We start from the raw sequence: 24,533 nt of genomic DNA, 5'->3' as shown, positions 1-24,533 counted from the left end.
ACCTATGTAACCAGGGGTTACATTTCTTCTTACATTTATTTATTGACATGTTTGTATGTTTACCTATCCAGATTGATGGATATAGTACAATGATTAAAACAACACACAAGTAGTATAGTAGTAACAAGATTTACTTTGGTTAAAGATGGAGTACAGATGCAAAAACACATACATTCAGCTTCAGTTCAATCCAGGGAGCCTTTAACTTCTGTAAGCACCAGAAAGTCCTGGAGAGAACAATCTCTTCAATTTCTAGGCACATTCACTAGTCTGTCTTAGACGAGGCTCTGAAGGTCTTCTTTTGTTCTATAGCATATACAGTATCTCACAAAAGTGAGTACACTCTTCACATTTTTTTTAAAATATTTTATTCTATCTTTCTATGTGACAACACTGAAGAAATGACACTTTGCTACAATGTAAAGTAGTGAGTGTACAGCTTGCATAACAGTGTAAATTTGCTGTCCCCTCAAAATAACTCAACACACAGCCATTCATGTCTAAACTGCTGGCAACAAAAGTGAGTACATCCCTAAGTAAAATGTCCAAATTGGGCCCAAATAGCCATTTTCCTTTCCCGGTGTTTTGTGACTCATTAGTATTACAAGGTCTCAGGTGTGAATGGAGAGCAGGTGTGTTAAATTTAGTGTTATCACTCTCACTCTCTCATACTGGTCACTGGAAGTTCAACATGGCACCTCATGGCAAAAAACTCTCTAAAAAAAAAAGAAATGTTATATACTGTTAGATGTTAGCTGTTACATGTTACCATTAGCTGTTAGATACTGCTGGGTTCAGCCTTAGAGAAGAAACCGAGGTTCGGTCTGCTGGGTGAGAGTTTGCAGCTGCTTCTTGAGCCCTATCTCCTCTGTCTGCCTCTGCCTCGCTCCCTTCTCCCCCCTCCTTCCCACACATCGCTTGGCCATACTTGGCCATCACTCTATGGGGGACTACAGCTGACAAAAAAAAAAAATCGGAATCCCCAGCATGTGGCTGGGCATTCAGGTTTTACTGCCCCCATCCAGGTGTCCTAAGGCAGCTGCCTAATGCTGGCACTGGCCCTGCCTGTTGCTTTGCTATGCATGGGCAAAGTGCAGGTTTACCTTAATTGTGCAATAATCGTACCAATTGTTTATTTTGCAAATTTAGGGAATACACGTTAGCAAGTTGCTTTCTCTCTTATCTTCCCAGCAAAAGAAATGTATGTGTTTATAAACTCTCCCTTTAGGCTTCCAAACTGTGTGTGTTTTGAAAGTGGGGAGTAAAAGAGCATACCGTCAACTGAAAAGCCTAGGGCTTAAGGTATACTTTATTCATCATTGCTCTGGGATGTTGGTTTTACGTTTAAATTTAGTTTTAAAATGTCACACGGAAAGGAACAAGGAGGAATCATTCTGAATCCAAATATAATTAATACATTTTGAAAAATATCATGATCTGCAGTATATTGCTTTCAACTTGGTATTTCTTTGCTGTGTTTTAGGGCCCTCTAGTGGTGCTTTTTAAAATAGGAATTGTTGTTAATGTATTCACTTATCCAGGTTATAATTCTATTGTTTAGGCATCCTTTTCTGACTATTGACTTTGATTAAGTGACCTGGAAATGTATACAGATCAATTGTTCAGATTTTACTAACTGCAAGATTGTTCCAGCTCAGTGACTATTGAAACCAGAGGAAACCAGGCATCTAACCTTTGTAGAGCAATGCCCGCTTACATATTTCAATTAGGCTTCCATAGTGCATTCTGCCAGTGTTTAATCGTCAGATTGCTGGCCCAATATTTACACCTGTGCCGTTTATAAATGGCACTGGATAAATGAATGTAGCTTTCGGGCAATCGATTTGTCCAGTAATTTCCGTGCGCGTGCCAAGATGGCTCAGTACATTGAGACACTGTACTAAACTGGTCCAAGGGGCTGGGTACCATGTGATTGGCCATCACAGCGATCACATGGTATTGTTTACAGTGTTGACCCTCCCCTTCCTCTTAAAACAGGGAAAATAAAGAGACAGAGTACTTGTGAATGTGGAAAGAATTAATGGATCAGCTTTTACAGATGCCGATTAATTCTGTTTTTTGAACCCTTTCATGCTCCCTACATTCCTACACAGATTATATCTGTGCTGTCTCCATGTGACCTGTATGTTAACCCATTTACTTGCCTTATCCTGCTCATCTGAACAATAACCACCTAATTTCTATCCTGCCACTGTATGTAACCAGTACATTAACCCATTCACCTCTTCCTTCCTTTGTGTATGTCCTGTACCTTTAATGTATTAAGTTAATTTTGGGAGTTTTTGTAGTATTCTGCCATTTTTGGCATACAGTGCCTTGATAAAGTATTCAAACCCCTTGAAATTTTCCACATTTTGTCATGTTATAGCCAAAAACGTAAATGTATTTTATTGAGCTTTTATGTGATCGACCAACACAAAATGGCACATAATTCTGAAGTGGAATAAAAATTATATATTTTTTTTAAAATGTTTTACAAAAAATATCTGAAAAGTGTGACGTGCATTTGTATTCATCCCCCTTTACTCTGATACCCGTAACTAAAATCTAGTGGAACCAATTGCCTTCAGAAGTCACCTAATTAGTAAATAAAGTTCACCTGTTAATCTTCATGTAAATACAGCTGTTCTGTAAAGCCCTCAGGGGTTTGTTAGAGAACCTTTGTGAACAAACAGCATTATGAAGGCCAAAGAACACACCAGACAGGTCGGGGATAAAGTTGTGGAGAAGTTTAAAGGTTTGGGTTTTAAAAAAATATCCCAAGCGTTGAACATCTCATGGAGCAGTTTTCAATCCATCATCCGAAAATGGAAAGAGTATGGCACAACTGCAAACCTACCAAAACATGGCCATCCACCTAAACGAACAGGCTCGGATAGGAGAATATTAATCAGAGAAGCAGCCAAGAGGCCCATGGTTACTCTGGAGGAGCTGCAGAGATCCACAGCTCAGGTGGGAGAATTTTCCACAGGACAACTATTAGTCGTGCACTCCACAAATCTGGCCTTTAAGAGTGGCAAGAAGAAAGCCATTGTTGAAAGAAAGCAATAAGAAATCCCGTTTGCAATTTATGAGAAGCCATGTGAAGAGGCAGCAATATGGAAGAAGTTTGGCCTCAAAGCAAAACGCTATGTGTGGCAGAAAACTAACACTGCACATCATCCCCACTCTTAAACATAGTGGTGGCAGCATCATGTTGCGGGGATGCTTTTTATCAGCAGGGACAGGGAAACTGGTGAGAGTTGATGGAAAGAAGGATGGAGCCAATTACAGGGCAATCTTAGAAGAAAACCTGTTAGCGTCTGCAAAAGACTTGAGACTGGGGCGGAGGTTCACCTTCCAGCAGGACAATATGACTCTAAACATACAGCCAGAGCTACAATGTAATGGTTTAGATCAGGGCTGGACTGGGACAAAAAGTTTGTCCTGGACTTCATCCAGACTGGCCTACCGGCCCAGCCAAAAATTTGGCCCGGGACTTCATCCAGACTGGTCCACTTTTTGCAAAAACAGTATATAAACTATACGCAATTGCGCAAAAAAAGCCTCCCCCTTACATCAGAGTCCCTAGAGAGCCCCCCTTACATTAGGGTCCCCAGAGAGCTGCCCTCACTTACATCAGGGTCCCCAGAGAGCCCCTCATTACATCAGAGTCCCCAAAGAGCCCTCCTTACATCAGAGTCTCCAGAGAGCCTCAGCCTTGCATTTGGGTCCCCAGAGAGCCCCCCCCCCCTTATTTAGGGTCCCCAGAGAGCCCCCCCTTAATTTAGGGTCTCCAGAGAGCCCCCCCTTACTTTAGGGTCCCCAGAGAGCCCCCCCTTACTTTAGGGTCCCCAGAGAGCCCCCCTTGCATCTGGGTCCCCAGAGAGCCCCCTTGCATCTGGGTCCCCAGAGAGCCCCCCCTTGCATCTGGGTCCCCAGAGAGCCCCCCCTTGCATCTGGGTCCCCAGAGAGCCCCCCCTTGCATCTGGGTCCCCAGAGAGCCCCCCCTTGCATCTGGGTCCCCAGAGAGCCCCCCTTGCATCTGGGTCCCCAGAGAGCCCCCCCTTGCATCTGGGTCCCCAGAGATCCCCCCCTTGCATCTGGGTCCCCAGAGATCCCCCCCTTGCATCTGGGTCCCCAGAGATCCCCCCCTTGCATCTGGGTCCCCAGAGAGCCCCCTTGAATCTGGGTCCCCAGAGCGCCCCCCCTTGCATCTGGGTCCCCAGAGAGCCCCCCCCCTTGCATCTGGGTCCCCAGAGAGCCCCCCCCCCTTGCATCTGGGTCCCCAGAGAGCCCCCCCTGGCATCTGGGTCCCCAGAGAGCCCCCCCCTTGCATCTGGATCCCCAGAGAGCCCCCCCCCCTTGCATCTGGATCCCCAGAGAGCCCCCCCCTTGCATCTGGGTCCCCAGAGAGCCCCCCCTTGCATAAGGGTCCCCAGAGAGCCCCCCTTACATCAGGGTCACCAGAGAGGGCGTGGGCAGTGAGAGTTGATGTAATCTCTCTGCTGCCCATGTCTGCACAGTAAGGGCGGAACAGTGGTGATGCAGGGTGGGTGGTGAGAGATGTCCTCTTTCTGCTCTCTCGCCCGCCTGGCTCTTCTGTGCTGCCCTATAGCAGGGCTGCAGAGATGTCAAAGCCCGGTAATGGGCCATTGCCCTGTGGTTGGGGGCTCAGGGCTATGGGCCCCAGAGTTGGGGATATAGACCCAAAAGCCACCCTCTAATGACACCACTGGATGTCACTGAAACCGGCCCAATGAGCCAGTGGCCCTCTGGGAAAATCACGATAGTTCCGATGGCCAGTTCATGGCTGTTTTAGATCAAAGCATATTCATGTGTTAGAATGGCCCAGTCCAGACCTAAATCCAATTGAGAATCTGTGGCAAGACTTGAAAATTGTTGATCACCTACGCTCTCCATCCAATCTGACAGAGCTTGAGCTATTTAGCAAAGAAGAATGGGCAATAATTTCACTTTAAAGATGTGCCAAGCTGGTAGAGACATCCCCAAAAAGACGTGCAGCTGTAATTGCAGTGAAAGGTGGTTCGACAAAGTTTTGTCTCGAGGGGCTGAATACAAATGCATGCCACACTTTTCAATTATTTATTTGTAAAACCTTTTGAAAACTGTCCAACGCCGCCCATTGTGATGGCAACGTCAGAAGTGTACGGCGCTGCACCGTACATACGTGCGGTGCATGCTGATCGCACTCAAAAAATTGAGTACTAGTAATAAGTCTTTAAAAATAAAGATTATTCCTACAAAGAAAGTTGGAACTCTTTCTCAACCTTTTTACCCTGGAGGAAGCCTTGAAATAATTTTCAGGTCTCAGGGAACTCTTGGAAAAATTCAGTTATACAGCTCATGGTACATATGTTTTTAAGTTGTAAAAAGTTTTAAATGCAAGTTAAAAAAAAAGGTGTCATATTTTGAGTATGTGATCCCCACGGCAGATCATTTTTTAATGTCCTCCTGCTGTATACAACAAAATTATTTTCAGTAATGCTGCTAATGAAAAAAAGTAACGCCTTACTTTGGTGGTTGTTGTAGGTGGGAAATCATTTTGCCACTGCCCAAGGAAGCCATAACAACTTCAGGAGGAACCCTAGTTGAGGAAGGCAGTAGTGGAGGTTACAACTATTGAGTATGGACCCTCTCTATGGCATTCAAAAGGCTAAAGTGGAGCTCCAGTTGTTTTTGTGTTTATTAAAATTCAGCAAGCTACAAAAAGTATAGCTGCTGACTTTTAATAAACACACACACACTCACCTGTCCCAAGATCCAGCAATGTGGTCACCCGAATCATCACTTGTTTCCCTCTCCTCTTTCTGGTTCTGGCATTTCAACTTTGGGCACCTGGCTGTGACAGCTTGCGGCTTCCCAGCAAGGTGCACCTTGGGGATGCGTAAGTCGCGCTGTGCCTGCTGAATGATCTGGTAGTCTTCTGGGACCTTTGACGCATTCCAAAAGACTGCAGGGAGAGCCTAGGCCATCAGAACGGAAGTAGGAGCAGGTCAAAACTAGGTACCCCCCTCCAGAAAAAAGGCATGCTAAATCTGATCTGTCGGGGGGGGGGGGGGTGCATAAAGTAGAACTTCCCCTTTTGGGTGGAGCTCCACTTTAAAACACTAGTAATATTAGAGGAGCCACCAGTGACCCTTGTATCTTTGCTGTATAATAGTTTATTGGATAAACTAGAACTCATGTAATAAACATGAGATTATTACATACATTTTATTTGCAGTATGGCATGTGTAAGTAAAAAAAAAAAGGGGGTATGTGGCGCTACCTGTATCTGAAGAGTGACCTGTCAGGTTTAATTGTTATATGACATGTAAAAGAATTAAAGTAGACCCCAGTGTCACTACCTAATATCTACTTTACTATTTGTATATAAAGAAAATTGCCACAGTGGTTAGTGACACACACAAAAATAATAAATTGATTACTTAATAAAATAAAAAATACTCTATATCAAAAAGGTGAGCAAAAATTTATGAAGAAGCCACCAGGTGTATGTCCAGTGACTATAGTGTTCAAACACCACTATTACTTTACAACTGTAATGTGCTCCTAAATATTATAAATGTGAAAGTACAATACAATACCAAAAATATATATATGTATCCCAAACTAAAGGAGTCAAAAAAAAAAAAAAACCCCAAAAAATCCAATATTGCACAAAATAAATTTCCAGTCGCTTCAGTTGCAAAAACACTATCTGATATTAGCAGGTGACTTTAGTGTTCATATATCTTGAAAGGTGACTTTCGTGCTCCCCCTCTTGGGTCCCCACTTACCAGCTCCTGGAACCCCCGCAGGGTTAATGCGCATAGGCCACACTTCAGGGCAATATTCCCAGGTCCCAGCAGCTGCAGTCACTCCTTTGGATTTCAAGGTATAGCCAGTATGTGCGGTATGATACCTCATAAAAGGAAGAGATTGGCTCCCATAGCAATAGTATCTAAATAAGTTAATTTATTAAATATATTAAACATCCAAAAAGTAAAATTAAAACAAATAAAACCCCAATTCCGTACAGCGCAAGGTAAGGTCACACGGAAACAGCTTATTTCAGTTCAGCATAGGTAAACGGAGCTGTGGGTTCGCGGCGTGTGTTCCAACTGCGTTCCACCCACTAGCTCTGATACTCAGAAGTGGCGTAGTAAGCCTAGCAATGCCCTATGTGTTTTGTCATAGACGTCCTCAGTGGCAGTGCCATCTTGCTACACCCTATGCTTTTTATGGGAGAGCAGGCATGCAAGTTCCACCCCCTCCCCCTGGGCGCTATCCAATCATATAGGAGGGGCCAGAATGTTCCCATGTAAGAGGAATAATAATGCTGTAAACCAAGGAATCTCCCCAGATTTTATTTAAAAGGAGTAACGTGCTAATATTGTACAAAGCCCCACTCTCCAATACTGTAAAAGCATATGCAATACTACAGCAACAAATTACATAAAGGGAAATAATCCCCATAATAGAAACTGCCCCATATATAGCACCCAAAACTCCCCCTGTCTGCAATGAGTGGAAGTGCGGGTGTGAGACCAACGGCAAATCCAGATATTACATGGTAAAACTCAAAGAATCACAAAACGGACACTGGGAAAAGAAGGAAAAAAAACTGAAAGCAGGAAAATAAGGGAAGGACGAGAGACACCCCCTCTCCCCCAAAGAAAGGGAACAAAAAACGGGGGGGGGGGGGGGTCACCGGCAACCCAAGGCAATAAATAATATAGATATGTATATTAAACATCACAAAGCAATGTGTGTAAGGCGAAACTACCAAATCGGATCCGCCTCACACACATTGATGCAAAATCCATGCTGCACCTTGGTAGATAATAAAAATAAAAACAACATAAAAATAGAAATAATAGCCCAAGGTCTCCCTAACATCAGAAGATGGCAGGATAAGAGGACGGGTACCCCCTTACACTAAATTCCTATAATTCTAAGAATAAAAAAAAAAAAAAGGAACATAAAAATTAAAAGTTGAGCGACCGTAGATGTAGGAGGTGCCTCCACCGGCTATAGATATATAAGATAACTCCATAGGATATACTGTTACACAAAGGCAATAATACCTATATCCAATGTCTATAGAATGAAACCACTCAGTATGGCATGTGTGTATAGTATATATTGGATCATATCAAATGGAGATAGACATATTTGCACTTTTTGGTACATTCAGGAGTCTTTGGCATAGCTAATACTGAATAGCCTTGAAAGATGAAAACCTAAAAAAGTGCAATAAAAACAAGGGCCTGTCTTCAACGAGTGGCATCTATAAATCTTTTTCATGTAACGTCTCTGTAGCAGACCTGAGATGCCCAGGCCAGTAAGGCCAGCATTGCCGCACACCCTGCCATTTTTAACTAGAGTGATGTGATGGCCTCATTCATATGAGTGGGAAATGTGGTGTCAGGCACATGGTAGGGATATAATCACTGGGGCGGAATGACATAAGTTTTTATATTTTTAAATTGCTCATAAATTTGAATTATCACAAGCAATGCCTAAATTTGCCACATCGCTTGCACAAATCGCATTGTGTTTATCATTAGTCATTTGTTAAGCTGGGTTGTCAATTGAAAATGCAGAGATTACTAAATTGTTTATTGCATTTTGTTTGAAAGACCTATACCTTAAAATCATAGATCTGGAAAAAAAAGGCCATTCAAGAAATATTCTTCTTTTTCTTTCACAGTTAAAATATTGAATAGCCAAATGCAAGAACTCAAGCCTAATACGCTGGGAAATATTGTTGTAAAGTAAGTGTTTTCAAATTCCTAAACTAAAACAAGAAGTCAGGTAATGTTGCTTCATATTTTACAAGATGTTTAAAAAAAATGGAAAATCCTTCCAATATAGAATTTATTTACTTTAACACACCTTCTTGCACCTGCTCACTAAACAGATTACACTCTAGTAATTCTGACATCTTGGCCCCATTCACACCTGTGTGCAGGGCCGGGACAAGGGGTGGGCAGGAGGGTCGGCTGCCCCTGGCGCAAGGGTTTATTGCAGGGAAAAGGGGGCGCAGTTTGGCATCTTTGCCCTGGGCGCTGGATGACCTTGTCCCGACACTGCCTGTGTGAATGGGGCCATTCACACAACTTTTACCAAGTTTGTTACATGACCGCCTGGGGAATTCCATTCAGCACGTGACAAAAATGTCAAAGTACCTCCTGCACCCTTTTGTAGTGGGCCTCACGCAATGCACATTTTGGCATGTGACAAAACATGCTACTGCTACCCTCATCTGGGGGGCCATGAAGAATTAATGGCACTTCAAGCGCGATGCACATTTTGCACGTGTTCCTGGGAACACCAAGATGTGAATAGGGTTTTAATTAGTTGTCTCTTGACTGAGAAGAAATTTGTCTCTGTACCATGGACACAATGGGGTGGATTTACTAAAGTCAGTTGCTCCAGAGTAGGGATGAGCTCAGGCGTGTTCGCATGGTCCACGTGCAGAGCCCGCCAGGAAGTCGGCGCAGCGCTGCACCAATCACAGGCAGTGAGACATTGCCCGATCTCTGCAGCCGCGCATCGGGGCAATGTCTCACTGCCTGTGACTAGCGCAGCGTTGCGCCGACTTCCTGGCGGGCTCTGCGCGTGGACCATGCGAACACGCCTGAGCTCATCCCTACTCTGGAGCTTAGTAAATGAGCAGAAACTCTGCTGACTTCCATCATCCAATCATGTGCATGCATAAAATGTTTTTTTATTTCCCTCGCACATGATTCACTTTACAAAGTCAAGCTTTACCTCATTTACTAATCTTTGGAACAACTTCACTTTCAGAGGGCAACTGCACTTTGCAAAGTGCATAGTCTAGTTACTTTTAGTAAATCATCCCCAATGAGTTCAACAGTGGCATTACTGCCCACAATTCAATATTTTTCTGTTTACTAGAAGAAGGAAAACCGTTTAAAACACCCTCAGGTGAATGAATGTATTGTGCTCTCATGTAAAGATGTTGCATAGCTATTTATTGTGGGTATGTTCATTGTCCATCTACTACCTTATTTAAATCTGAATTTAAGGCAGATATAAAGCCAGTTAAATGTATTTTAAATGCAGTTGGTGGAAGCAACCGAGTTTGTTTTATTGACCTGTAATCCATGGTGCAGCAGCACACAAGACTGAGAGAATGGGACCAGCACTAAAGGCTTCAGTTCACATGTGCTCAAAGTGAGTATGCTGAATGGAGACAATGGAACAATAGGAGAGATGACCTCATCAGTATGATTTATTGTGCAGTCAGCGGTTTGAATTTGTGTTTTTAAAGTAATGCTCTCATACATTTTACTCTGTATATACTGTACATTGCTGACATGTCACAATACTATTCAACAGTATCATTTTAAAACCAACTTGCCTTGACTAAGATAATATATGTCTGCTGCAAGTAGAAAAGGACATTTCACCAGTCTCCTCTTCCCCAGTTATCACTCAGACTGTACATTATAACATTATAGAAAATCTCAAGGTGAGAGGCTACCGGAGGTGGTGATCAGTGACAGAACAAGGTCATCTAGAGCCCAGGGCGGACATGCATAACTGCGCCCCCCAAGCAAGATGTATGAGCATTATGTGCCAGCAAAAATCTCACCGCAAAAACTCTAAGCACTAATCTGCATGCTTACCCCCAAGCATAAATCCTCCCTCCTCCCAGTACAAATCACCCTCCCTCTCAGCACAAATCTTTGCCCCTCCATCTCTTAAACCCCCCCCCAAAAAAAAATCACCCATCCTAGCACAAATCCTTTACCCCCAAAATTTTCCCTCCTAGTACACCCCCCCCACTTAAATTCCCCCCTCCCAGCACAAATTAGCACACATTTTATTTCCCCTATCCTCCCTCCCAACACAAACCCCTCTAAATCACCACTCTTAGCACCCACTTCCCCTCCTAGAACAATACTCCTAGCTGCCCCCCCCAAATGCCCTCTTCCAACAGAAACCCCCCCCAATCTCCTTGTGGTGCCTCCCCCCCCACCTCATATGATGCATTGCTCAGGGCAGCCACCCATCCTGCCCTCACCCCTTTGTCCCAGCCCTGGTGGTGGTAAAGGAAGACTAGTATCAGACTTTTTTTTTGTTGGGGGGGGGGGTCTTTAATCTCTGCGAGGGTTAATAAATGTCTAGGTCCAGTTTAAACTTGCCTTCCCTAGCTGCGGTGAAGGTCAAGGATCCAGCATTGTTGTCTGCCAGGGGTGGCCACACTGAATAATTGAGTCTTTGGCAGGTAGAACAATTTCGGGAATGTTTTTCTGTTGTCTGTTTTCCTGGAGTTTATCTTTTGACACATTTATTATCACAAGGTTGAAACCCATTAATAATTACTAATATCATAAGAAACTTTTTGCTAACCTTAAGTAGGCAAGGTTTAATCTCCATGGCTTGCTGTGAATATGTGTCATGTCTGGGTGTATATAGCATTAGGCCAGTGTAGGTACCATTTCATAACTTGCACTTTAATGGCGGAGTAAAAAAATCTCTTGTAAATCTCATTTAATACTGTAGTTTTCACAGTTGAATGACATTTACATGCCTTGGAAGAAGTTTCACCAAACCCCTGTGAGCCCGGGGAGCCAAAGGAAAAATAGTTGGCTTCCGACAGACTGGTATAACTAGATTTTGGCAGTACACTCTATTGACGAGCGTTAGGAAGTCTGTCTCAACTTATGCTTGATAGAATATGCACATATTGCAGATAAGTGACGTTTTTAAAGCAGATTGTCAGGGAAAGGTCATATTAATAAGAACCATTTAGTCTAAATAAACAATAAAGAATGGACTATTAAATCACATAATTTTAAAGAGAATAACATGGACAAAGAAATTATGAAAATTGGCAAGAAGCTTTGAACTCACTATGCTAAAAAGGCAAGGGGTATTCCCTACAAATAAGGAAAATAGAATGCAAAAGTTTAATTGACGATTATTTAATGAGAAACTCATCCTCTATGACTCTGTTAACTAATTCGAACATTTGGCCCCATGCAGAGAGCACCATATGCCCAAGGACATTCACTGTAGATTAGTACATGTATAATTACAAAAACATTGTCGGTGTGTTCATGCCTAGTCCACACCTCCCCCCAGCCAAAAAGGTCCCACTTTACCTTGGGTCTTCCATTTTTTTTTTCTTGCAACTCCTCTGTTGCTCAATTTCCTTGTGCCAGTCTCTCTTCCCAGCAGTCATAATTCTGTCTATTGGACATCTCACACCCTACAGGTATTAGATCAATGGACAGTATACCTCATCTTCTACAAAATCCTACTCCCTTCATGAAAACAGAGATAAGGCTGGTATGGTATAAATATTAGAGTTGGGAGTTTTACAATTCGGGAGGCATTTTGAAAATGCATGTGCTTTTTATTAGGCTCTAAACACTTGGGTCTATTCCGGAAGCAGTGTGTCATAAGAATTCTGGGGACAAGTCTCAGACATGAGATCATACTTCATTTTTATGTGGTTCCTATATACCTGTATGAAGTGGCACATTTTTCTTTTTTTTTCTCTGATTTAAAAATTGGGGAAAATATAAAAATGAAGCCACACTCTTTTTCAGGCACAGTGGTGTAGGGGCGGCACAGTGGTGTAGTGGTTAGCACACTCGTCTAGCAGTAAAAGGGTCGCTTGTTTGAATCCCAACCACAACACTACCTGCCTGGAGTTTGCATGTTCTCCCTGTGCCTACGTGGGTTTCCTCCGAGTACTCCGGCTTCATTCCACACTCCAAAGACATGCAGGTAGGTTAATTGGTTTCTGTCCAAATTTGGCCCTAGTATATGAATGGGGAGCTTGGATTGTGGGCTCCTTGAGGGTAGGGACTGATGTGAGCGTGCAATGTACAGGGATAGGGACAATTGTAGACGCTCACTCAGGTTGAACTGGATGGACTGGTGTCTTTATTCAACCTTACTAACTATGTAACTATGTAACTATTGCTACTATTCCAAAACTGCAGCCTGATCATGTTTGCAAAGATTCACTTCACTACAGCCAAATAGCTGATGTAGATGGCATTTTGGTGTTCTCCAGGGTCAAAGGTGATGCTAGGGATAACGGGGAGGTTCACCAGTTTTGCATCAGTGCTAGCAAAATGGCACCAATTGGGATATGGATTCTTCAATATTCACAAATGTCTGCTAAAAGTGAAGAATATTTTCCTATAAAAAAAAGTTCATCCCTGTGGAGGATTTCATGTCTTATTATAGAAAGAATAATACATCACAATGCATTTAATTTGCTTTTTTTCTGACAATGATCAACAGAAATAGACTCTTTCATGTCAAAGTGAAAACAGATCTCAGCAAAGCCTTTTATATTCAGTACAATGAAAGATACAAGATTGACTGCATAAGTCATATAGTTACGTGATAGTTTATGCAATTCCTAAAAATGAATGGACTTCTCTAATTTTGCTACCTTTTTATCCTTTACCATATTTGTTTGATAAGTGCAAAAAAATGATCCTGATGATCCTGTCAGAAATCCGGAGCTGTCTTATGTTCTTCATATGTTATCTCAAGGAGTTTAATCATTCCTTCTAATTGTTCCTTTAGACTACAGAACACTTCCTGCTATGTCGTGGAGATGACAAGAGGGTAGAGAGGTATACTGTAGTTCAGATAAAAACTAAAGGACAGGTTTAACACCATGGAGTTTATTTACTAAAGGCAAATCCACTTTGCACTGCAAGTGCACTTGGAAGTGCAGTCACTGTAGATCTGAGGGGCAGTGGCGTAGCGTGGTTTGTCAGCGCCCGGGGCGAGGCAAATAATTTGCGCCCCCTTGGCCCACAGACTTACCTATTTTCAGCTAGCTCCAGTCTAGTCACATGATCCACTGTTTGAGACAGTGGTGGCTGTAGGGAGAGGAGAGCATGCTTGACAATGACTGGTAAAGCCTGGAGTGGTGAAATCATGCATAGGCTCATATGTCCCATCTGTTGTTGGCGCTCCCTCCTCTCTCCTGCATACACCACTGGCTCACAGAGGGGATAACATGACTGGACAGCCTGAAAATAGGTGTTTACATCTTTTCTACACATGTTAACCATCATAAGCACTAGGTGGAGGATTTCATAATATTTTAGTTAATGGGAGCTACATATGTCATGTTCACACTATAATACTTGTTGCAGCACCCTGCCGTTGGGGCCAATAACCCAACGTCACGGTGCTGCAACAAGTATTAGTGTGAATATGACATATGTAGCTCCCATTAACTGAAATATTATGGAAAAAAAAAAACTACTGGGTAGTGAGTCCTATCACCAGTGCTACAAGAAACCTCAACCTCATTGTGCAAATAAAGCACAGAAAATATCATATAACAATTCATCAAATACAATAATGATAATAATACTGGGTAGTGAATTCAAATCGCCAGTGCTGCAAGAACACACAATATTGTGCAAATATATAAATAAACAAACTAATTTCATATAATAATAAAAAGCATCTAAAAAACATGGGTATGAATGGACTTTATGACTATGGATGAACTTTTTATTGATTATTATATAAAATTAGTTAGTTTATTTATTTATTTACACAATTGTGTGTTTTTGCAGCACTGGTGATTTGAAATCACAGAGAGAGGCAGAGAGAGACATTGGGATCAAAGAGACGGTGGAGCTGAGGAAATGGGGGGGGGGGCTGAGAGTGGGAGAGGGGCCTGAGGGGGAGATGAGAGAGACTGTTAGCCCTACCTTCCATGCCAGTCTGTCTCCTTGATCTGGGGATACTTTGATCCTTCTAGTGGCTCCCTGGCAATGTGCGCCTCCTTGCAAGTCCTCTGGGTCCTCAGTTGGCCTGTTCTCCAGGCCTCCTGGAGGTACGGGAGATACTGCATCCGCCGCTTCTCATCTCTTGGGGGGGCAGGGTCAGGGGGGCTAGGTCAAGAAGGAGGCGGCCATGGCAGAACTATTCTCCCCAGTCCCGGGCTCTCAGGCGGCCATCCTATCTGTCCTCACCTCAGCCCCTCGCTGATCCCCACCATGATACAGATCCCCCCAGCTGCCGGCCCGCACCACTAAAATGGCCGCTGTTGCTGAACAATGTGGATTCTCTGGCATCATAAGTTTAACAAGGGGTTTTTATCCCCATGCTAGACGGTCCACACTTGTGACAGCGCCCCTCTAAATTTTGCGCCCGGGGAGGTGGACCCCCTTGCACCCCCCACGCTATGCCACTGCTGAAGGGGACATGCAAGGAAAATCAGAATTTTTGCTTGTACATGATTGGACGATAAAATCAGCAGCGCTTCCCCTTATTTCAGATCTTCCCCTCAGATCTACAGCGACTGCACTTCCAAGTATACTTGCAGTGCAAAGTGGATTTGCCTTTAGTAAATAAACGCCACAACCGGAACCTAAAAGCTGTGTGCATTTCTACCGTAAACAACTTTTTTTTTTTTTTCAGGAGTTTTTAACCACTTGTCATCAATCCCTTATACATAGATGGGTGGCACATTCCTGTGGGAGGTGGGGGGGGGGGGGGTAATATTTAAAAACATTTTTTTGCATGAACAATGCTGTGCTGTGAAAGTTAATCTCACAAACGTACAGAGCCTTTGGAATTGGCTCTGTACCACGTGTATGGTGACAGCTTTCACTTTCTCCTCACACAATGATCTGTGTTGGAGAGGAAAGAAAGCTTCCTGATCGCAGCCAGCACCCATTGTCAGGTGTTATTCAGTACCAAAACAATATTAGTCACCCCTCTACTGTCATTCACCCTATACAGTATATATATCCTGTCTCTGTCCCTGCAGGGACCCATATTTTAATCCCTCGCTTCCCTTATCATGTAGATCCTGCATTACCCCAATCTCTATCCTCCGTGCATTAACCCCTTCTCCTCTTTCTCCCTGTGTGTATGATCTATACTTTTCATGTGTCTAGTGTGTCATTACCAAGCTCTGTGCCCCTCGATTAATACCAGCATGCTTCTTCATTTCCCAAAAAAATAGTGGCAAAAAGCAGACCACCTGTGGCATCTAATTTCCAAAAGGGGTCACTTTTATTTGCCTGAACTAGATCAGGGGTGCCCAACCATTTGAAGAGTAGTGGGCGCATGACAGGTCCATGTCCACTCTACGTATGCAAAGTGGACACAGACACAGCCCACTCTACTCTATGGGCCCTCTTCTATCTGATCTGATCAGATGGAAGTGCCTGTCCATTTCCATCCGATGCCATCTGATCCACCAGATAGATAACAAATAGGACCACCATCCGTCTGTTTTTGGCAGACAGGATCGGATCGATGGTGGCGGGTGTCAGTGGACAGTGTCTGCTGACATCCACCGCTCCATAGAAGAGACTGGAGGGTTTGATCAGTTCCGCCTGAATAAACACTCAAGCGCTAAATGCGCCTATCGTGTGATTGATATTTGTTATGCCCAAAAGCTCCTCTCCTGAACGCAATTCTTCTTCATTCAGGAGGGGAGCTTTGACTGCCTCTAAACGCTGCTTCTTCTAAACTCCTCTAAAAGCCTATGTATGCATGGACAGCTTTTTATTGGGAGGAATTTAGGCTTTTGATAAGAGGAATTCACGGGTTTAGGCAAAAACATGCCCAAAGACCCAAAAAAAAAAAATCAGTTTAGAAGCAGCGGTGTGCATGAACCCGAACACTGCTCAAAATAGGAAAAAAAGTTTCTGTTTATGGTTTCCATAAAAAATAAAATAATTTTGGAAGACAATATCATCAAAGGAAAGCCTTGTTTGTTCTAAAAAAAAAAATGATGCTGTATATGTATTACTTTGTTATCCTTGGAAATGACCATTGATGCTGAATAAACGGACTCATAACAGAAGAGTAAAACTGCTCTGGTCCAGAGGGGATGTGCAGGTGCAAGAGCTAAATCCACTTGATTTCAATCGTAATTGCAAAAGAAACCTTTTTATAGGAACTGAAACTTCCCCCTACAGCATTTAACAGACAGCAGATTGTTCATCTTTGGTAGTTGCATGTTGTGTAGCAGGAATTCAGTAAATCGTAGTACTACTTTGGCAATTTCCTGCAATCGGTGCGTTTGTACACACCAGAAAAAAAGAAGAAAAAAAAAGAAAATTGCCCTTTGGTTCTATTAGGCACAGGACCATGCCATTCTGTCATCATTTTTTTGTTTTTGTTTTGTTTTTCTTCTTCTGATTCTGTGCTTGTTTGGCTCTCATTTACAAAACTGCCAATGGCCATAATAAAAACAAAGGCTTCCGCTGCAAATGCATTGGCGCTCATGGCCAGTTCTCTAACAAAGTTGGCAAAGTTTGGCAAGCCTGGCATTACAAATACCAAGTTATCGTAATTGTTCAGATTTGATGACTGCCTAAACTGATAACTGGAGGAAGGCTTAGAAAATATGAACATTTAGAGGAATAGATTTATGTAGGAAAAACTTTTAAAGACATTTTTTGTAAATATAATCATTTAATTGCCCTCCTTTTTAATTTCGTTGCACATTGAAAGCTGTACAAGCCCCTGGCAGCAACATTGATTTCTTTACATTTAGCCTGTCTGCAGTGATCAGTGTGGAGAGCCTAATGTCTTCAGTGCATGACTGAGGACAACAAAGAAGCATCTGCTCTACCCAGATACTTGTTTGATTCAGTGGAATAAAAAGCATGAGATAAGTTCTAGCTCAACTTTTAAATGAAAATGTAAAAGTTGATTGTGACAAAGTTGGAGTAAATTTGGTCTAAAACCCTATATATTATTTCCCCTCAGTGTGTTGCTACCTGGAACCATAGTTGCAATGCCAAGTGTGCCCCCAAGACACTGGCCCTTTGGAGAGAGTGGCAGTGGGGTGCTAAGTGATAGTATGTTCTGCATTACAGTACCTGGCTCTGCAGTTGGAACCGTGGGGCAGTTAAAGATCTTCTGTCTGAAAATTCATAGCACAGACAGAGCAGCAGGATTGGCAGAATTTTGAGAAGTTCACTGAATGCCAATGCTTATTCTTCCTCTTACAGGCATCAGCGATTTATGGCTAATTTTGTTCCCACTGCAATTACCCATGTTCAGTTAGGTTGCTCCTACTGATGCCAAGGGTTTGGGGTTAATCTTGCTGCCACAAATACCAGTGACCTGTTAATTTTGCTTCCATTGACACCAGCAATATTAAAATTAAAGGATGAGTTAAACTTTTGGAACATGTAACATGTTCCAGCTCTTGCCACCTCTCTTAGTGTGACAGTGGCGGGGGATCTTCGCTCCGCTCCCACTGTTATAATTCCAAAAATTCCACCCACTCTGCCTTGTCATTCATTCAGAGTTTCTTGTCAACCAGCCACCATGGCAGACAGCTTGAAATTCTGAATGGACTGCGAGGGTGCTAATGAGCACCCCTTGTAGTTCATTCACAAGCCCTGCAGCTTTCAAACTGACAGCTGTAGGCATGGGCTGAAAGCTGCAGGGCTTGTCTATAGACGCCTGACATTGCACCCTTGGTGCAACGCTTTCCAGGCTCCTGAAGGAAAAATAATAAATGCGCATTTTCTGCAAAATTATGTGCATTTATTATTTCTAAAAAATTGTGAACATATTCTTTCATTTTATTCCACTGACACCAACAATATGGGGCCAATTTTACCCCTGTTGACACCATGGTGAGGCTCATTTTACTCCCACACACACCAAAGATTGGTTTTAATTTTGCTCCCACTGACACCAACAATACGGGACTTATTTTACTCTGACTGACCCAATATGGGGCTTGTCTTTAATGACACCAACAATGTTGAGTTAATTTTATCCTACTATGTTATCCTAGTAATACCAGTGATGGAACTTATTTTATCCCAATGATTGCCAACTATGAGGAGCCATGAACAAACAATTTTTTTTATTTTTTTCCCACTGACACCAACAAAGGAGTTTTGGGGTAAAAAATGTAACACCACAAGCCATACATTGTGAAGCCATATTTCCAATTGTTGGCTGCTAGAAACCCAAATTGATTTGTATATTCCAGTGCACTCTAAGGAAGGAAATGGAATTACTGACGAAAAAAATAGAAACTACAGCCCCTGCATGAGCTTAGCTAAGTCCTGCCTAATCCCTATTCCGCGTGATTCCAGCCAGCCAGCTGTGGAAAACAGAAAGCAATCCTAGCAGATGCCCTGATGCCACCCTTCGTTCTGCATGTGGTCTGCTTTTCAGCGTATTGTTGATCTTTGTTGACAGGCTGAATGTTCCGCACTGCACTAGGTCTAGAAAGAATCATTTTTATACTGGAATCTGATTGCAAATTGATGTTTCTCATATTTCTGATTTTTCATTTCCCAGATTACCGTTGCCTCCTGGGGCTTTTTCCACACTTTGGGAAAATGAAGAAATGTTTAAAAGTCTCTACTTCACAAAGTTTCCAGTAAGTGTAACTTGCCAGGGGTCCATGATGTAATAGTAGCATTTCTACCATGGATTAACCTTTTCTTTTTTGCAGCATAACATCCCTTAAAGTGAACCTGCGATTTTGTCATGCAGGACAAAGGAACAAGTTCACTTTAATGCTGACACCACCAGCAACACAAACCTTCCCTTCCCTTTCTCACTGATCGATTCAGCTTCCAAGGGCAGAGTATGTGACTCCATCCCATTCCATCCATGTGATAGCTATGGTGAATAGCTGTTCAGGTGCCCATCTCTGTCACATAGAGGTGAGAGGAGAGTCCTCATCATTGTAAAGGGTCCAAGTAACAATAAAAACTGCTGCTTTAAAGCTGAACTCTTGGCTAACAGCTAAATTTACAATTATAAAAACAAAAACAAAAATACCTCATTAAAACCAATTGTTTAAATGTGGTTCATGTTAGGTAAATGTCTCTAAGAGCATTTAATGTTTAGAGGAAAAGGTGTGTTTGGTTCCAGTGAAAAGTCAATTAAAATAAAAAAATTTAAAAGCTATGGAAAAGCAATACACAGAAAGCTACACAGGATTTTATAAAGATTGAATAAGATCTGGATTTGCCAGGCACGATTGGTCCCTGGGCAATGCCCTGTGATTACACTGGGAATGGAATAGACAATTGACCGAAGCAGGTGAAAAGCTCATGAACTATTTTTTTGTGATCTAAATGGCATATTTATTCTTCAGGTACATAAGTATCCTAGGGTGGATGTAAAATAGTTCGATAATGTCTTTACATATATTATCTGTTTGATTAGGGGTATTACGATACAATGGATGCAGGATATATGGATGAAGATGGCTATGTATATGTCATGTCCCGGGTCGATGATGTCATAAACGTAGCAGGTCATAGGCTTTCTGCAGGAGCAATAGAAGAGGTAACCTAAAAGTAATATTAATTGTATACAGTATGTTAAAAAACATGTTTTTTGCAGGCTTTTTGATAGAAATTTTGCAGTTTTTTTATTTTGTTATGAATGTTGGTGCCATATTGTCCATTAGCCTCTAATACCATTAACTACTACCTAAGTTGCTAAAGCTGTTACTTTTTGTGTTTGCCTTTTTTCTTTTTTTTCTTTTTTTTTGCATTTGGGTGAGATGGCAACCTACTGAAGCTGCTCACTTCTTTTACTTATTGCTAGAATTTACAGGTATTGTTTGGTGAGACATAATGCATGTCATGCATGATGGCATGTTACTCCATATTCTGTGAGGTATAACATGAAGTGCCTCATCCAACTTGCAGTACTACATACCTGTGTTGTACACATCCCCCTTTACCTTTATTGCACATAGGGGTTATTTACTAAAGGCAAGAGCTGAAGCTGTTATAGCTGCAAAGGGAGGGCCAACTTAATATTGAACCCTATGGACTAAGACTGAGATGCCATTAAAGTTCATCTGCATCACAATACTTTTAGAAATCTAGTCTGTATAGGTATAAAGAACGTACTGCATGTAATGCAGAGATATAAATCACGGGGGGGGGGGGGGGGGGGGGGGGTGTATTTAACAAAGGCAAATTCTCTTTGCACTCCAAGTACACTTGGAAGTGCAGTCACTGTAGATCTGAGGGGGACATGCAAGGAAAAAAAAAAACAGCATTTTAGCTTGCACATGGTTGGATGATAAAATCTGTCTTTGTTAAATACCCCCCCCCCCCCCCCCCCGTGATTTATATCTCTGTATTACATGTAGTACGTTCTTTATACCTATACAGACTATATTGGTAAAAGTATTGTGACGCAGAGGAACTTTAATGGCATCAGTTAATGACTCAGTCTGTAGGGTTCAATATTAAGTTGGCCCTCCCTTTGCAGCTATGACAGCTTCAGCTCTTCTGGGAAAGCTGTCCACTAGGGATGAGCTTCGTGTTGGAGTCGAACATACGTTCGACTCGAACATCAGCTGTTCGCCCGTTCGGTGAATTCCGAACGTTATGGGCCGTTCGCGCCAAATTCGTGTGGCGCTCACGGCCCACAATGCACTGCGTCATCGCAGTGCATTGCTGGCTCATGATTGGCCAAGCATGCACTGTGACCCCGCATGCTTGGCCAATCACAGCGCCAGCAGCGAGGAGAGCCATGATTGGCCACAGGCAGGATGCCTGTGGCCAATCATAGCTCAGGCTGTGTAGTACACGCCCCACACTATATAAGGCCGCCAGCGCGGCGGCCTAGTGTAGTGTGTTGGCGTCTGAAGCAGTTAGTGGGTGTTCTGTGTACCTTCAACACAGTACACACCGATCGTTTTCGGCCGATTTTCGATCTTGCTGTTGTGTAGTGGTTGTTGTCTGTGTGCCCTGACCACAGTATACACTGCTATATTCACCTCACCTACATAGCTAGTGATCTATCTTTTATAATAGAGCTTGCAGTCAGTAGTGTTAGGAGCTTGTGCGTGCTGTCTGCGTGCTCTGTACCCAGTACACACCTCTATATCCACCTACATAGCTCTTCTCTATTTGAGCCCACTTGCCATCTGCAGGAGTTATTGGAAGTTGTGTGTGCCTCCAGCACAGCACAGTATACATCTGTATATACCCCTTTATCTCTGGTGTTCTATAATAAAGGCATCTGCAGGAGTTAGTGGGTGTTGTGTGACTCCAGCACAATATACACCTGTATCTACCGTTTATTGCTGTTCTCTAATAGAGCCATCTGCAGGGCTTAGTGGGTGATTACACTGCTGTTTTACCCAACTCCCTTCAGGCCATTACCATGTCTGGAAGGCCAGCAAGGAGAGGCAGACAGGCGCGAGCCGATAAAAGAGGGCAAGCAGGCTCTGTGTCTAGAGACAACAGTGCTGGTCGTGGACGCGGTGCAGTGTCATCAGCACGTGGCCATGGGACACGCTTGTCCTTCTTTTCGGCAGCTGGACATGTTGAACCGCAACATGCCAACGACTTGGTAGAGTGGATGACCAAGCCCTCTTCATCCTCCTCATCCTCTCTCACCCAGTCTCAGGGTACTAGCAAAGCAGCTGCCAACGCATCGTCTTCCCTCCTCTCAATGTCATCATCAGTGACTCCTTCCCTAGACCCACCACGTCCTCCTGAGGAGTCTCCTGAACTCTTTGAGCACAGTGTTGGGTACATGCTCCAGGAGGATGCCCAGTGTTTTGTGGGCTCTGATGATGACACTCAGCTAGAGGAAGGCAGTAGCGTGAGCGCAGAGAGAGGGGATGCTCAAGAAGGACAGCAATCTGGCAGTCATGTTCCACAAGCTGCAGCATACTGCCAGGTTTGCTACAGCGATGAAGAGGGAGGGGATGATGAGGGCACTGACTCCACGTGGGTGCCTGGTAGGAGAGAGGAGGAGGAGGCACATGTCCAACGAGGCAGGATGCCCTCCGGGGGCCAGCTTAGGGGCAGCACACCGACTGAATCACACTGCAGAGCTCCGCCTGTGCAGGGCGCTGCCTCTGCGCGTTATTCTAAAAGTTCTTTGGTGTGGGCCTTTTTTGGGACGAGTGCATCAGATCGCACCGCTGCTATTTGCAACATATGTCTCAAGCGTATCTCGCGTGGCCAAAACATCAGCCGCTTGGGCACCACATGCTTGACCAGACATATGTTGACCTGCCATGCAGCTCGTTGGCAAGCGTACCTCAAAGACCCACACCAAAGAACAAAGCGGACCTCTCCTTGCTCCTCATCAGCTAGCATCTCCAACCCCACTAGACCTTCAGTCCTCTCTGAAACCTGCTCTGAGAGGAATGAAGGTGTAGAATTAGGTGTGTCACAGCCAAGTGCTTCCGGGAACTCTGCTAGCGGTACACCCACGTCCGATTATAGCAGGCAAATGTCCCTGCCCCAGCTACTGGACCGACGAAAGAAGTTCACTCCCAGCCATCCACATGCCCAGCGGTTGAATGCTATCTTGGCTAAATTGCTAGCACTTCAACTGCTGCCTTTTCAGTTGGTAGACTCGGCCCCCTTCCGTGAGTTTGTACAATGTGCGGTTCCTCAGTGGCAGGTCCCCAAACACCACTTTTTCTCACGGAAGGCGATTCCGGCTCTCTACCGGCATGTGGAAGGCAATGTCCTTGCCTCGCTGGACAGGGCGGTCAGCGGTAAGGTGCATATTACCGCTGACTCATGGTCCAGCAGGCATGGACAGGGACATTACCTGTCTTTCACTGCCCATTGGGTCACTCTTCTGGCAGCTGGGAAGGATGCAGGACAAGGTGCAGTAGTGTTGGAGGTTGTTCCGCCACCACGCCTCCAAAATGCTACTATTGGTTGTGACACACCTCTCTCCTCCACCCCCTCCTCTTCTTCTTCCTCCATGGCCTCTTCCAGTGCTCTGTCCTCAGAACCAGCGGTGCTCCGTAGGCGTTCCAGGGGCTACGCAAGTACGCAGGCAAAACGATGCCATGCCGTGCTTGCGCTGGTTTGTTTGGGGGACAGGAGCCACACTGGGGCGGATGTTTTGTCAGCTCTGCAGGGGCAGGCCGAGAGGTGGTTGACGCCATGCCAGCTTAAGCCAGGAATGGTGGTTTGTGACAATGGCACCAACCTCCTCTCCGCCCTCCGACAGGGACAACTAACCCATGTGCCCTGTGTAGCTCACGTCCTTAACCTGGTGGTGCAGCGGTTCTTGGGCAGGTACCCTGGCTTACAGGATGTACTGAAGCAGGCCAGGAAAGTCTGTGTGCATTTCCGCCGATCATTTAATGCCTGTGCTCGGCTGGCTGAGCTCCAAAAGGAGTTGAACCTGCCCAAGAACCGCCTTATATGTGACATGCCCACCAGGTGGAACTCAACGTTGGCCATGCTGCAGCGGCTGCACACGCAGCAGAGGGCCATCAATGAGTACCTGTGCGACTACGGCACCAGGACAGGGTCAGGGGAGCTCGGTTTTTTCTCACCACGCCAGTGGGGCATGATCAGGGATGCATGCACTGTCCTGTCACCGTTTGAGGAGGTCACATGGATGGTGAGCAGTGACAGTGCATGCATCAGTGACACTGTACCTCTTGTCCACCTCTTGGAGCATACGCTGCGTGGAATAATGGACAGGGCACTTGAGGCAGAACAGAGGCAGGAAGAGGAGGACTTCCTTGCCTCTCAAGGCCCCTT

The 24,533-nt window shown here is 44.0% G+C and overlaps 1 protein-coding gene across 3 annotated transcripts in view; it reads left to right on the top strand.

The window, feature by feature from the left end:
- Positions 1 to 24,533, top strand: part of ACSS3 (acyl-CoA synthetase short chain family member 3) — a 230,386-nt gene that overhangs the window by 183,439 nt on the left and 22,414 nt on the right. For all 3 annotated transcript variants that reach the window (XM_077471933.1, XM_077471934.1, XM_077471935.1), the window contains 3 exons: positions 8,720 to 8,783; positions 19,327 to 19,408; positions 20,206 to 20,328. In XM_077471933.1, the coding sequence (XP_077328059.1) occupies positions 8,720 to 8,783; positions 19,327 to 19,408; positions 20,206 to 20,328 (269 nt within the window). The remainder of the gene's footprint in view (positions 1 to 8,719; positions 8,784 to 19,326; positions 19,409 to 20,205; positions 20,329 to 24,533) is intronic.

Source organism: Lithobates pipiens, unplaced genomic scaffold (genome assembly GCF_037356315.1).
Source record: "Lithobates pipiens isolate NorthernLeopardFrog02 unplaced genomic scaffold, aLitPip1_a1.2 Scaffold_8, whole genome shotgun sequence".
NCBI lineage: Eukaryota > Metazoa > Chordata > Amphibia > Anura > Ranidae > Lithobates > Lithobates pipiens.
The sequence above is the reverse complement of the archived record's forward strand: the minus strand, read 5'-3'. Positions and strand labels throughout refer to the sequence as shown.